Source organism: Rhodamnia argentea, chromosome 9, assembly GCF_020921035.1.
Source record: "Rhodamnia argentea isolate NSW1041297 chromosome 9, ASM2092103v1, whole genome shotgun sequence".
Lineage (NCBI taxonomy): Eukaryota > Viridiplantae > Streptophyta > Magnoliopsida > Myrtales > Myrtaceae > Rhodamnia > Rhodamnia argentea.
The window spans coordinates 22,979,922-22,995,666 of record NC_063158.1 but is presented as its reverse complement, the minus strand read 5'-3'; the positions used below and the strand labels follow the sequence as shown (position 1 = coordinate 22,995,666).

Sequence of the window (15,745 nt, the reverse complement as noted above, 5' to 3'; positions counted from 1 at the left end):
AGGTCTGTTTCGGGCCCTTATTTGAGAAAATAAAGGCACTTGGAGCCCTTAATTGGAATTTTGCCTAAACATTTTGCACTTGTGCCAAGTAAGTTTACCTGGCCAATTTTAACCATAAATTTCTAACGCTAGATGCTGGTCCTTTTATGTGGCGTGATCGGCACTGATATTGACATTTTTTATAACTTAAAATGAATAAATTTTTAATTATCTTTTTTTATTTTGGCTAGCGAGGGCCGGCAAGCCCTCGGCCAGGGCCTTCATGGCCTCATCGGCTCCGGACGATGGTTGACAGAAACCTTTGCCGGCCAAAATGAATGGAACAAAAGGTAAGAAAAAAAATTAAAAATTCATATTTTTAAAGAAAATTATTAAAAAATGTCAAAACGTTGGCCATGCTATGTAAGACAGCTGTCATTCACGTCGGTGGTTTCCGAATAAAATTTGTCGGACGGGTTCAATTGGCAAAAATGTAAAATTTTTAGGACTAAATCAGTCCAATCAAAATATTTAGGACTAAACTGGCACAAATATAATAAGTTTAGGACTTTTTTGGTACTTTTCTCAAGTCTTTTTCCTCATCGACAAAGCACATTCATAATATGGTCGACACATAAATGTTAAGTGAAAGATCAAGTTATCATTTGCAAAAATAATTGGATGGCTCGCAATGGAAGACTCTATGTCATCTGTTATACCAAATTGTTGTGGATGATATTCAAATGTGATTCTTTATGTGTAACAGAGAAATAGGTTATGTAAAATACCATCAATTTTGAACATAAGTTAAGGAAAATAATCACTAGAATGTGCCAAAAGTGTTAGAAGTATCTCGTGAAGGTATCTCAATTATGTAATTACCAAAGCTGTAAGATGGTAATCTAGACATACCATTAGGGATCAAATGCATTTAACAGCATAAGATACTTGAAGCATATAAATATGGACCAATTCATAGACTTTCTTGTCAAAGCACTCTCTATTAAGCATAACCAAACCATCAACCATTCACCACTCTATCAAAACCTAAATTCAAAGGAATCATGAAACAAGCCTCCAAGATGATTTTGGTCTTTCTCTTGGCCACTCTGGCTTGTAATAACCTCTCTCTCTCTCTCTCTCTCTCATAAAACCCGAACCTATGATTTTTTTTGGGTACCTAGGCAATTGATCTCATCTTGTTATATTTTTTAAGGAAATTTAGTGTTTTTCTTTCCCAAGCCAAAGCAAGGCTAAGGAGGAAATGCAAGGAACACATCCGTTGGCTTTAATTTTTTCTTAAAAATTGTTTTCCTTCCAGTGCTATGTCAAAATAAATGTCTCCCAAATAATAATAATAATAATAATAATAATATTTATGTGTTTTTTTTTCCTTTTTCAGGTGAGCCATGGATGGTGAGCAGAGTCGAAGCAAAGTGTCAGCGAGATATTGATTGCGTGTGGCAATGTCCAAGGGGCAAGTTGGCATTATGCGATCTCAGGACTCACCAATGTTCATGCATTGGACGCAAATTAATTAGTTCCCCTAATGTTGATGTTGAAACCCAATTAGCTTCAAATCCATAATTCCTCAATATGTGGAAATAAACTCTTGTTGATGTCCTAAATAATGAAATCATCAATAAATTTGTTTGACCGTATGAGCTTGTATGGTCCTTTTTTCCCTCCTCACATCCTCAAATTGTTTTTTGATTTTTGGCCTTCTGCAATGCGTATTATCCACAATGATTTGGTGAAACGAAACATTACCATCTAACGTGAGTCAAAGAACACCCGACGCTTGTCCTATCTAGCAAATCACAATCAACTTGTTTCATCAACTTGTCTTTCCCCTTGACAAGGTAAGTGCAGATTCCTCGTGTACAAGTAATCCTCAATTTGCACCTTTGAGAAATCGAAATCCTTCCCATCAAATCCTTTCGATTTTCATTTTTTCCTTCTTTCATTGTCATGGATTCACTTCAAGTCAATGTAAGAGCTTTTCTATGTGGGCTTACCTTAATTAAAATTGGCATTTACCGTTTTACATATCAGTCTAATAAGGCAAGATATAAAGATTCTTATTCGATTTAATATGGGCTGGCTAGTGTGATGAAGTTAGCCCGGCTAGTAATGAGAGGACCAACGGCCAGAAACTATCTATAAATATGCTCAAGTCCCTCCTCCAGCCCTCTAATGCGGAAATCAGAACGTACCTCTTCGTTTTGATGGTGGTTGTCTTTTTTGGCCAGCACTCTAAGAGGAAATAGAGGGGAAGAACTTAGGTTTTCAATTTGTCGCCATCCCTCGTTAAGTTTTGATAGATTCTACACAAGGTGCATGCCATTCCTCTCTTCTATCATATTGTGTTTCTCATTCTGGTTATGGTGACCTCGGGCGTGCCACATTCGTGGCCTATATTTGGTGTCAGAGCTGCCCAACCGAGAACAGAAACCTTTCAATGTTGGTGTGTTTTCAGAATTTTCATTCGGTGAAACCTGTACTTGATTACATATTCGGACTTGCCTCATCAATACGAGAAAAATGATTGGTCTCATGCCTCCGAGGGATGCCGAAAATCGCGGTGCCAACACGCATGATGGCCACCAAGGATTGTTCTATTTTTGGGCTATTTTTTGCATTTTTTCTGTGAAGTTTTGTTTTGAATACATAGCCGGATAGGTCTCATTCATACAAGAATTTCGATTGGTCACTTGACGCCGGAGGCCGCTGGATGGCGGTGCACGCCCTGGAGATGCGTCTACACGTGGGCGTTGCATGCCTCGATCGTGGATTTGTAATGACTCGAGTTACGCTAATCCGATTGACGAACATAGTTAGATTATTTTGGCGGTAATTGTTAAGAAAATATATTTTGGGGACTTTAATAAGTGACGCGGAAAGTCATTGTTGGAAGAGCGGGGACTTATTGTATTTAATTTTGGTCCCAATAGAGCTCAATTATGTGAAAATTGGAGCAATTTAGAGGGAAGGACACATAGTGGCCGGAGGACACGTGGGGCCACACATGCATGACATGTGGCAAGCATGCACCAAGCCACCACCCTACTATTTAAGCCCTAATTTCTCTCTCCTCCCTCATTTTTATGGAAGCCTCTCGAGCTCTCTCTCTCTCTCTCTCCTCTCCAACCCTCTCTCGCCCAAAGCCACTTAGTACCACCTCCCTCTTGACGCCTTCTTGCTCAACCTCTCACTGACCCATCTTCATCTATCTCACTCTCTCGTTCGTGCATGGCTAAGTGAGCACAAGCAAGGCACATCGAGGATCTCGTGGTCCTCGTCAAGTGTAGAACTAAGGCGAGTAAAATTCTAAATCGCCGACTCTTAGATTGCTCAATATAGCTTGCACATTGCCTTATTTAGCTTGATTGACAGCTTTGAGCAGTGAATTAGTGGAATTAATGGTTGGATTGCCGAGATTGAGTTGTAAAAAGTGGTAGCCGAGAGACAAGGTTCAATTTAGAATTGTGGAGTGCCAGTTGGTCTTTTTTGTGGTTGAACGAGTGGGTCGAGTTAAATATGGGCAAACTCATATTGAGCTGTTTAACTTGTTTTGACCTATTTTCATGTAGTACAATTCTAACGACCCATACCTAACTCATACTTGACCCGACCCGTATTACTTAAACACTTTTATATTTTACTAAATTATATAATATTTATTTCTTAAAATTTGTTAAGAAAAAATAATATTCCTAAAATATTTTCATGCAATACAAATCTAGTGAATTTTTTAATTTCCATTAAATTATTTTTAATTTTTTTAAAAAAGTATTTTTTTATTCTTATAATAAATTAATTCATCATTTTTTAAAAAATGTTTTAATTTTTCAATTTTTTAGTATTTCAACCGGCGGCGGCGGTGGTCCGGCGACAATTAGGGGGTGTCCAGTGGTGACCGACGGCAACTTGAACAATTTTTGCATTTTTTTTTTTTGTTCTTATTTTTCTTTCTTTCTTTTACTTATAAAATTTAAAAAGTAAAAAAATATAAACTAATATATTTGAGGCGCATTGACCCGAACCTGTCCCAACCCAAGTAAAAAATATAAAATATAAAATATAAGATATAAATTAAGATAATTGAGATCCATCTACAAGAGGTGCTTAAGAAGGTGCAGGCTATGGCCCAAAAATGAGTCGAAAATGGATTCAATTGTGCGACTCATTTTTGACCCATCTAATTCAACTTTAACTTTTGTGACGCATTTTCACTTGGTCCTTTAAAAACTTAGTACCCATAGACAACCCATTTATATAACATATGAGTCCAAAAATGGGTAATGTACACATATTGACACCTCGACATAAAAGAGGGATGGGGGTTGTTGAAACAGAGAAGATGGTTTATAAAGCTAGCGAAGACGGTGTAACCCTAGCGCTTGTGATGGACGGTATAGATTCCATTCCCATCTTATTTGATTTTTCTTTTCTTTTTAGTTTTTCGGGTTAAACTTACATCCTCATAATTATGACGAATTAATTAAATAATGGTCCTCTACCCAAGTAATTTCCAGTTGAAGTATACTATATGTTATATTTGCAAACAATTTTAAAAAGCCAATGTATGAATTTGAATAATACTAATATGATTGAAACAATTATAAAAATGTTAATTTCACACATTTAATATACAACGTGTCCTAACATGTCTAAATTTTCTATTTTTTTATAGATGACGTGTCAGCATGTTGTGTCATGTCGTGTCACGTCTCTATGTCGGTGCTATTTAGGCTAGCGCCGATAAGGATATTTTTTTATGATTTAAAATAAAATTTGAATTTTTAATTAGTTTTTTCTCTCTCTTTTTCATTTTGGCTTGTGAGGGCCAACAAGCCCTCGCCCAAGGCCTTCGCGGCTCGATTGGCTCTGGGCAAAGGTCAGTGGCAACACTTGTAGACCAAAATGAGAGGAATGAAAAGTAAGGAAAATATAAAAATTCAATTTTTAAATAATATTATTTAAAATGTCCACGTCACCAAGTACACATATGATGATCGGTACTCACATCAGCGATTTTTGACTAAATTTGGTGGATGGACTCAATCAACACAAATACAAAAAGTTATGACTGAATTAGTCCAATTGAATGATTAATGACTAAATTAGTATCAATGTAATAGATTTAGAATTTTTTTACTACTTTTCCAAAGCATTTTCCTTATTGACAGAGCACATTCAAATATAGTCCATATCTAAATGTTAAGTTAGAGAACAAGTTATCATATGCATAATAGATCGATGACTCACAATGAAAGACTCTATGTCATCTGTCATACCAAATAGTTGTGCATGATATTCAGATGTGATTGTTTATGTATAACAGGGAAATGGGGTGTGCAAAATATCATCAATTTTGAACAGAAGTTAAGGAAAATAGTCACTTGAATCTACCAAAAATGTTAGAAGTATCTGATGAATGTATATCAATGATGAAATTACCAAAGGTGTCAAATAGTAATCTAGACATACCATTAGTGATCAAAAGTGTTAGAAGTATCTGATGACGATATCTCAATGATGAAATAATCAAAGGTGTCGGATAGTAATCTAGACATACCATTAGTCATGAAATGTCTTTAACAGCATAAAGATACTTTATGCATATAAATATGGACCAATTCACATAGACTTTCTTGTCAAAGCACTCTCTACGAAGCATAACCAAACCATCAACCATTCACCACTCTATCAAAACCTAAACCCAAAGGAATCATGAAACAAGCCTCCAAATTGATTTTGGTCTTTCTCTTGGCCACTCTAGCTTGTAATAACCCTTCTCTCTCTCATAAAACCCTAACCTATGATTTTTTTTTAGGTACCTAGGCAATTGGTCTCGTCTTGTTATATTTTGAGAAGGAAATTTAGCATTTTTCTTTCCCAAGCTAAAGCAAGGCTAAGGAGGAAATGCAAGGAATACAACTATTGGCTTTAATTTTTTTTAATTGTTTTCCTTTCAGTGCTATGTCGTAATAAATGTCTCCCAAATAAATAATAACACTAAAATGAATATTTGTATTTTTTTTCTTTTTCAGGTGAGCCATGGATGGTGAGCAGAGTCGAAGCAAAGTGTCAGCAAGATGTTGATTGTGTGTGGCAATGTCCAAGGGGCAAGTGGGCATTATGCGATCTCAGGACTCACCAATGTTCATGCATTGGACACAAATTAATGAGTTCCCATAATGTTGATACTGAACCCCAATTAGATTCAAATCCGTAATTCCTCAATATGTGGAAATAAACTCTTGTTGATGTCTTAAATAATGAAATCATCCGTAAATTTGTTTGACCGTATGAGCTTGTATGGTCCTTTTTTCCCTCCTCACATCCTCAAATTGTTTTTTTATTTTTGGCCCTTTGCAATGCGTATTATCCATAACGATTTGGTGAAACGTAACATTACCATCTAACGTTAGTCAAAGAACACCCGATGCTTGTCCTATAGCAAATCACAATCAGCTTCCTTTATCAACTTGGCTTCTTTCTTGACAAGTTAAGTGCAGATTCCTCGTGTACAAGTAATCCTCAATCTACATCTTTGAGAAATTGAAATCTTTCCCATCAAATCCTTTCAATTTTTATTTTTCCTTCTTTTATTATTAGGGATTCACTTCAAGTTATTGTAAGAGTTTTTCTATGTGGGCTTATATTAATTAAAATTGATATTTACCATTTTACAAGTTAGTCTAATAAGGTAAAATATAAAGATTCTTAATCGGTTTAGTAAGGGCTAGCTAGTGTGGGTCAAGTTAAGCCCGACTCATAATGAAATGGCTTAACGCCAGAAACTCTATAAATATGTTCAAGTCCCTCCTCTAGCCCTCTAATGCAGAAATCAGAATATACCACTTCATTCCAATGATGATTGTCTCTTTTGGCCAGCACTCCGAGAAGGAATAGAGAGGAAGAACTTGGATTTTCAATTGATCATCGTTGTGGCCAATTTTAGTTAAAAATGGTTGACTGTCTTACGTGACATAGCTGGCATCTAAAAAGCACCGTCACTCTCCGAGGGTGTACGCATTGGTATCGGACGCATGTCGGATACTAACATGCGTCCGACACACGGTCAACGGGCCAAACACATCGTCGGCATTCGTGTCGAACATGTCAGACACGCAAAAAAAAAAAAAAAAAGAAAACTAAGTTGCATTTGCAACACTAGAAACAACCCTTACTTTCAAACCGATCAAATCCGAGGCGAGGAAGACATTGGGGACAGCGAGGGTGGTAACGACGGAGCACTGGGCTAGATCCGAGGCGATGATGGTGGAGAGAAGGCAATAAAGACAGAGAGCTCCGAGAAGGTGGAGGAGAGGATGGCGATGTTGAGAGGGGTCGCAAGGTTGTGGGGAGAGTTAGGAGGAGCACATAAAGGTAGAAGTGTCAAACAGGTTGGTCGGATCGAATATGGACATGCCCATATTGACTCGTTTAACCCCATTTTGACCCATTTTCATTTAGTACAATTCTAACGATCCATGCCCCATCCGACCCATACCTAACTCTTACTTTATCAAATTATGAAGTATTTATTACTTAAAATTTGTTAAGAAAAATGATATTCCTAAAACAAATTCATGCTATACAAATCTAGTGAATTTTTTAATTTCCATAAAATTATTTTTAATTTTTTGAAAATAAATTTTATTCTTATAAAAATTTAATTTATCATTTTTTTTATTTTTAAAAAAATTATTTTAAAATTTTATTTTTCTAGCCGCTGATGACGAGGGTCCGGTGGCGGGCGATGGTAGCTTGAACAGTTTTTTCATTTTTCTAATTTTCAAAAAAATTATCAATTTTTATTTTTCCCGACGGCCGCAATAGTCGGGGTAGCGGCTTCAACAGTTTTTGCATTTTTCTATTCTTATTTTTTCTTCTTTTACTTATAAAATTTCAAAATTAAAAAAAATATATAAACTAATATATTTGAGGCCTAGTTACCCGAACCTAGCCCAACCCAAGTAAAAATTATAAAATGTAAAATATAAGACATAAATTAATATAATTAAGGATTATTTACAAGTGTTGCTTAGGAAGGTGCACGCCACGGGTCAAAAATGGGTTGAAAGTGGATTCAATTGTGCGACCCACTTTTGACCCATCTAATTCAACTTTAACTTTTTTGACACATTTTCACTTGGTCCTTTGAAAACTTTGGACCCATATGCAACCCATTTGTATAAAATATGAGTTCAAAAATGGGTAATGGACCAATATTGACACCTATACATAAGGGAGGTATGAGGGTTGTTGAAATGGAGAAGATGGTTTATAAAGCAAGCGAAGGTAGTGTAACCCTAGCGCTCGTGATGAACAGTGTAGATTCGATCCCCATCTTATTTGATTTTTCTCTTCTTTTTTGTTTTTTGGGTTAAACTTAGGTCCCCATAATTATGACAAATTAATTAAATTATGGTCCCTTATGTCCAAGTAATTTCCATTTGAAGTATACCATATATTATATTTGGAAACAATTTAAAAATGCCAATGTATGAATTTGAATAATACTAATATGATTGAAATAATCATAAAATTGTTAATTTCACACATTTAATATACAACATGTCCCAATATGTCCGAATTCTCTATTCTTTTAGAGATGACATGTCGGCGTGTTGTGTCACGTCATATCGCGTGTCGATGTCGGTGCTACTTAGACTAGCACTAATATAGACATTTTTTTTATGATTTTAAAGAAATTTTGAATTTTGAATTAGTTTTTCCTCTCTTTTTTTTTTCATTTTGGCCAGCGAGGGCTAGCAAGCCCTTGCCCAAGGCCTTCGCGGCCTAGCCAGCTCTGGGCAAAGGTCGGCGGCAACCCTTGCTGACCAAAATGAGAGTAACAAAAAAAGTAATGAAAAAATAAAAAGTAAATTTTTAAATAATGTTGTTTAAAAGTCCACATCAACTGCGTCACATAGGATGATCAACATTCACATCGGTAATTTTTAGCTCAATTTTTCGGATGGACTCAATCGACACAAATGCAAAAGTTTTAAGAATAAATTGGCCCAATTGAATAATTAAGGACTGAATTGGCATCAATGCAATAGGTTTAGAATTTTTTTAGTACTTTTCCAAAGCATTTTCCGTATCTAAGTGCGAATTCAAACATAGTCAATATCTAAATGTTAAGCTAGAGAACAAGTTAATGATAGATCGATGGCTCACAATGAAAGACTATGTCATCTGCCATACCAAATAGTTGTGCATGATATTCAGATGTGATTGTTTATGTGTAATAGAGAAATAGGGTGTGCAAAATATCATCAATTTTGAACAGAAGTTAAGGAAAATAATCACTAGAATCTGCCCAAAGTGTTAGAAGTATCTGATGAAGGTACCTTAATGATGAAATTTCCAAAGGTGTCAGATAGCAATCAAGACATACCATGCCTTTAACAGCATGAAGATACTTGAAGCATATAAATCTGGACCTGTTCATATAGACTTTTTGGTCAAAGCACGCTCTACTAAGCATAACCAAACCATCAACCCATTCACCACTTTATCAAAACCTAAACCCAAAGGAATCATGAAACAAGCCTCCAAGAAGCCTCCAAGTTGATTTTGGTCTTTCTCTTGGCCACTCTAGCTTGTAATAACCTCTCTCTCTCTCTCTCTCTCTCTCTCTCTCTCTCATAAAACCCTAACCTATGAATTTTTTTTTTAGGTACCTAGGCACTTGATCTCATCTTGTTATATTTTGAGAAGGAAATTTAGCATTTTTCTTTCCCAATCTAAAACAAGGCTAAGGAGGAAATGCAAGGAATACAACTATTGGCTTTAATTTATTTTTTTTTAAGTGTTTTCCTTCCAGTGCTATGTCAAAATAAATGTCTCCTAAAAAAATAATAAGAGTAAAATGAATATTTGTGTTTTTTTTAATCCTTTTACGAGTGAGCCATGGATGGTGAGCAGAGTCGAGGCATCATGTCATCAAGATGTTGACCGCGTGTGGCAATGTCCGAGGGGGAGCAGGCGGGCAGTTTGCAATCTCAACACTCACCAATGTTGGTGCCTTGGACGCAAATTAATTAGTTCCTCTATTGTTGATGTTGAACCCTAATTAGCTTCAAATCCATAATTCCTCAATATGTGGAAACGAACTCTTGTTGATGTCCCAAATAATGAAATCATCAATAAATTTGTAAGATCGTATGAGCTTGCATGGTCCCTTGTGTTTTTTTTTTTTTTTTTGGCCTTCCGCAATGCATATTATCCACAACAATTTAGTAAAACGCAACATTACCATCTAATGTCAGTCAAAGAACACCCCACGGCTGTCTATCTAGCAAATCACAACCAGCTTACTTTTTTTTTTCCTTTGGTCAGAACAATCAGCTTACTTCATCAACTTGATTTCTTCTTTGACAAGGTAAGCGCATATTCCTCGGGGACAAGTGATCCTCAATTCGCATTTTCTGGAAATCGAAATCCTTTACATCAAATGTGTTGATTTTCATTTTTTTCTTCTTTTATAGCCATTGATTCACTTCAAATCAACTGAGTGTGGCTTTGGTACCGATTGTAGCCAAAAACAAGCAATTGAGCATAATAAAAACGAGACAAGGAAATAAATCGGATATCGAATTTACATGATTGGGTCAACTGGACCTACTCTACAGGGAGCCATACATGATTTCACTATAGATTAAACAATACAACGACGATTACAAATACACTCGAGTGACTTAAACACTCCCTTACAATTTCCTGTCAAATATTCTCACAAAGGAATTCAAACCTTACCACAAAATTTATTAGTTTGAAAACCCTTGCAGTTTCTTCATGATGTAATTCACAAGCACGTCGCATAATTAATTTTTACAATAAAAAGTTTATTTTCTTACGAAGAGGCAAAAACCAACACTCACCTCTTGTATATATGATATTTGAATCCAAAATAGGAAAAACGTATTCAAACCTCAAAACCACTCAAATTACGAAACCTACCACAACTAGAAAATGTATTTGGGTCGGTTTTCCTTTATGAGGTCAAATTCGAGACGTCCTCTTCAATAATCTATGATCTGCATTTGTGAATAAAGTTTAAGAATCTGGTACAATATGTATTAAGATACTAAGAGTAGATGAAACTAGTACATAATGGGGTTGTTATATTATGAGCTAAGCGCTCATCTGCTTACGTTTATATTTAATTAACTAATTTAATCCAAAAACTTCCCCATCTAACTATCAACGTAGAATGGTAGCACGAGAGCGATGCACTTTGACAGACTTCAGTTTTGCAATAAAGACCCGCCCACCATTCCTCGTCATGTCTTAACAAATCGTTGACTGGCGTTGTCAATGGCTCCGAAAATTTTTTACGAGCCTTGTAATTAAGTAGTAAATCTAGATGGGATCTAAGTGGGATATTTGCAATTATATGTATTAGAATGTCGATCTCAAAAACTTAAACCTATAGGCAGAGGAATACCACATGTATAAATAAGCGATACGGGATACTTGAACATTATGTAGTACTTCATAGGTTACTTATGATCTCCATAATTCGTGCCCGAAAAAGTAGGGAGTTTAATCTGGGCACAAATCCGACAAACAAAAAAAATTCTTGGCACATTACCTAAAAAATTAAGTGTAGTCACGACGATTGTGTTTATTTTCATTGACTAATTATTCTAGGCTACACAATCGATCGTTTTCATAAAAATGCATTCCAAATTATTCATTTTTTACGAAATAAATGGAACTTGAGATTATGTTTCTTTTCCCATCAATGTTAAACTATGCTATCACTTTTCAATTTCTTTTTAATCTTGTATTAGCTACACTAGATATTTCATAGGGAGAGCTATTCACATTAATACATTAAAATATCCAATTCAAAAATTTAAATTAATAAATAGAAGGAAACCAGATGTGTATAAATGGCATATAAATCCTGTAAACAAGTGATGTTGGATATTTTAACAATATTCAAAACTCATATGTTCGGAATATTTTGAAATGAACGATAGGATATGAAAATCCGGGCAACATCCTCATCCGGCACAAACCAATCGTGATCGAGTTTATATTATTGCGATGATTAAACACATCATCATTGCTATTGATTCAAGAAATAACGCGTCTTAGAAACACCTTTGTACTGCAAAAGAATGTTCGTACTACACAAAGGGTGTTGAGAGTTCTTTTCGTACTTTCAACTTCATCTCAAGAGTGCTGTTAGTACTTAACCTAAGATTTTTCCATCAGCCCTTCAGTATGCAAAGGTCTGAACCCACCCCACCCCCCCCCAGGCGCAGAGATGATCAGTGGGATCATTTCATGAAAGCTGCACCAGAAGAAGCCGTAAACAAGACGGGAGATGCAGAAACACCTTGCAGGTAATTAACCATGTTAGATTGTTTGCATTTCTCCGGAACCTGGAACCTACGGTGTTTCCGGGTTCTATCTTGAAACCATGCTTATCTCTAGATACACGCACCGGGACATAGATGTGTTCTTCAGTGGCGATAAGGTTGTGCACGACATGCACACACGTAGAAGGACATATATATACGTATATAGAAAAATATGTATGTACGTTCGTATGCATGATCTGTTGGTTAATCTGTTAATGTTAATCTTGAAATCCTGAATGCTACTTTTGTTCAGTCCCTATTTCTCAGTTGACTTATTGGTATGCATCCGTATCATATCTTGCGATTCATGTCTTTAATGTATACTTGAGTCAATTTGATCGTGAGCGTTGAATTTGCACGTTCTAAGATTGTCAAGCTTTCATCAATCAAGCTCTTGGAATAATCCCGCTTGTGGACACTAAAGGACAAGCAAATAGTTCACATTGGATCTCCATCTCTCCTCGTTCACTCTAAAAATAGTAGAGACGTGGCAAGATTCTTAGAGTTTTTTTAGGAGACGGGTTGGTGATTAGTTTGAGTTATTTGGACAGTGAGATGCGCAAACCCTATTAGTTTTAAAAGCGAATGTGCTTTTTCATTTAATAAGCGCACAGATCTCTATGGATCAAATAAAATATCAACGTTGCCTTTAGATTAAATGAATCGTAGCCATTTAGGGTTGACAAGAGCCTGCCACGTGCAACGCGGCGAGTGCATTATTCAAACACGCATGATGCAGAAAGACTAAGAGAAAAGAGAAAAGTCATTAGGAAAGAAAAACGAAAAGTTTACGTCAGTTAACCAAAAAGATTTGACCACTAATCTTCAAACTTTAAATAGAAGAAGCGTCACAAGAGAACGCCGGGGCTGTCGCCGCCGTCGGCTTCAATCCAACAATTCAATCTTGATGTTGCCGATAGTGACGTTGCCGCTCCCGTACTTCGGGGCCAGAGTCACCAGGACCTCATCGTCGTCCTCGCACATCAGGTCCTCCAACAAGTCCGTGATCCCGAGCCTCAGGCGGGTCTTCATCTTCTTGCCGTGCTTGTGCTTGTGCGGCACATTCACGAAGCTGCCCGCGAACTCGGTGTTGGTGGGGCTGCTCAGCGAGTCGTGCTCGTCGTTGATGTAGACGTCAAACTTCACGAACGCGTCCCTCTCGAACTCGATCCCTTCGATCACCAACACCTCCTCCTCCTCCTCCTTTTCCTTCTTGCTCCGCTTTTGCTTTGGCCTCTTGACCAGGGTGCTCACGACATTGTCTAGCTTAATAGGGAATTGGACGATAGGCCGCGGTATCTCCGCGGCATGAGCAACTTTCCCGAAGGCCTTGGCCACTTTCTTGGCTATTTTGCGTGGGGTTGGCTTAGATTTTAGCCATGGAACGTCGACATCTTGGTACACATAACCTAAGTTGGTGGTGTCTAGGCAATCTCGGACCTTCACCCGGACAGGCTGGGCGTTCTCGTCGTAGAACAGGAAGGCGGCATCGAGCCAGTCAGGGTCCGTGAAGTCGGTCCTCTTCGTGCCTCCTAGGGTTTTCCACAGGGTCCACATGCGGTCCACGTTGGAGTGGTGGGAGAAGAAGATCGGGTCGCGGGCGGCAGAGTAGAAGTTGCCCATGTCCTCCAGGTTGGGCTGCCTGCTGTCGCCGCACCACACGTGGACCGGGCCGTGCGGTGTGTTCTCCACCGACCCGGCTCCTGGGTCCGCCTCATCGCCAGCCCGATAGGCGCTGCCGAGGAAGAGTTTTGCCGACTTTCCATTGGACACCATTTGCCTGCTCAGACCGAATTCGTCACATTTAGGCAATTGAATTAAACAGTTACCATCTCAATGCATCAAACATTCTCCTTCTTCTGGATTCTTGTATAACACGACTTTTGCGATGCGTTAGTTTGACTCTTGTTGCAATACCTATAATAAAGTCCTGAATAGCATCCTCTCTAGTCTAAAATATATATAGGATATACCTATTTTCAGTGCTTACGCAGAAAACTTATGGGAGAGATTATTATAAAACGAAGAAAAACTCAAAGATGACAAAAAGAGAATTTACCAATCGCAAAATGAAGCATTGCCTTGTGACTTTACATGGCCAATTAAATGGAATCAACTTAGATCTACTCCTAGGTCCACCCAACCTAAAGTTCCTCATTCTTGTCAAACCTTATTACCTGTACATGATGGTTAGGTTGCTGGACAACTGGTCCTGGTTCGATGTGGTCGGGTCCTTGCCGTTGTAGTCGAGATCCACGAGCATGGGCGGCGCATGCTTCGGGTTTCGGTTTGCATCATAGAGCGGCGATTGCGGGTCGGCAAACAAGGCAGGCATCTGCATGCCGGCGGGCGCATCCCAGTTCCAATAGGGCAATGCGAAGGTCGGGTCTCCAATCAAGTTCCCCAAGATCTTCTCATAGAAATAGAGATAGTAACGATGGAATGGGAAGAATAGCCAAGAGTTGTGGACTTGGAGCTCCAGGTTCGGAAACCCGACTTGGTGATAAGCCCCATCGCAATAGGCGCAATGCACGTTGGCTTGTTGTATGAAGCTACGCGGGTCGTCGGCTGGTAAGGCTTTCATGAGCTCAATGGCCTTGGCGTATTTGGCGATGTAGTCCTTATCGGCCAAATGAGCGGCTGGCCTCACACGCAGGGGCGAGTTTGAGGATGGGAGCTTGAAGTCTAGGATCTTGGTGGAGGGCGGCGGGCAACAATTGGTGGCCTTCACGCCGGCCGGCAAATCGGCCTTGCCGCACTTGGTAAGGTCCGGGGCAGACACCGGGGCTGCGAACGCGAACGGGTCATATCCGAGCCCAACCGCCCCGTAGAATCCGCCGAGGCCAATGAGCACATTCCTCCTGTCGAGCCTGGCCGACATAGGAGTTTGTTCAGAGTCGTCATTGCTCGAGGCCTTGCAGGAAATGGTCGATCGCCATGTCGACGGTTTTCTAGGTTTCGTGTGAAGGGAGACTAGGATAGGCTTGTGGAAGAACGGGCCATAGGTGGAGAGGGCGGCAGAGGAAGAGAAGGAGGAGGAGGACGTGGTGGTGCTGGCGGCGGCTGCGGCCGGTGAAGGAAGAGAAGCCATTGGACAAAATTAGGATGCTTAAGCAAAAGATGAATGACACTATTATATAAGGTTGTGAGCACACAGTGGTTAGACTTTTTCTCGTTCATGTCACTACATGTTCTAAAGTTGACGGATAATATTAGAAAATGACCGACTGCACGTTGGAAATTGAAGGTGATACAGCTTCCTCCAATTGCGTGATAGAAAACCCTAGTTTGAAAATCCTTTTTTATTTCTGGGTTGATCCAAAAAGAGAAAAAGTCTATGAAATCAGATCAAAACAAAGAATAGTCAG

General features: G+C 38.4%; 1 protein-coding gene across 1 annotated transcript; it reads right to left on the bottom strand.

Moving 5' to 3' along the window:
• Positions 1–12,994: 12,994 nt before the first annotated feature.
• LOC115739671 (polyphenol oxidase, chloroplastic-like) lies at positions 12,995–15,497 on the bottom strand. The gene is made up of 2 exons (XM_030672885.2): positions 14,555–15,497; positions 12,995–14,157 (listed from the first exon to the last, which is right to left on the bottom strand). The coding sequence occupies exons 1-2, from the start codon at positions 15,466–15,468 to the stop codon at positions 13,263–13,265; spliced, it is 1,809 nt and encodes a 602-aa protein (XP_030528745.1). The 5' UTR covers positions 15,469–15,497; the 3' UTR covers positions 12,995–13,262.
• Between the last annotated feature and the right edge of the window lie 248 nt (positions 15,498–15,745).

Bases quoted from the DNA above. Each gene is read 5' to 3' on its own strand.
- LOC115739671 (XM_030672885.2), bottom strand. From the start codon at position 15,468: ATGGCTTCTCTTCCTTCACCGGCCGCAGCCGCCGCCAGCACCACCACG. The intron at 14,158-14,554 runs GTAATAAGGTTT...CGGTCTGAGCAG, and splicing joins AACCTAACCATCATGTACAG to GCAAATGGTGTCCAATGGAA.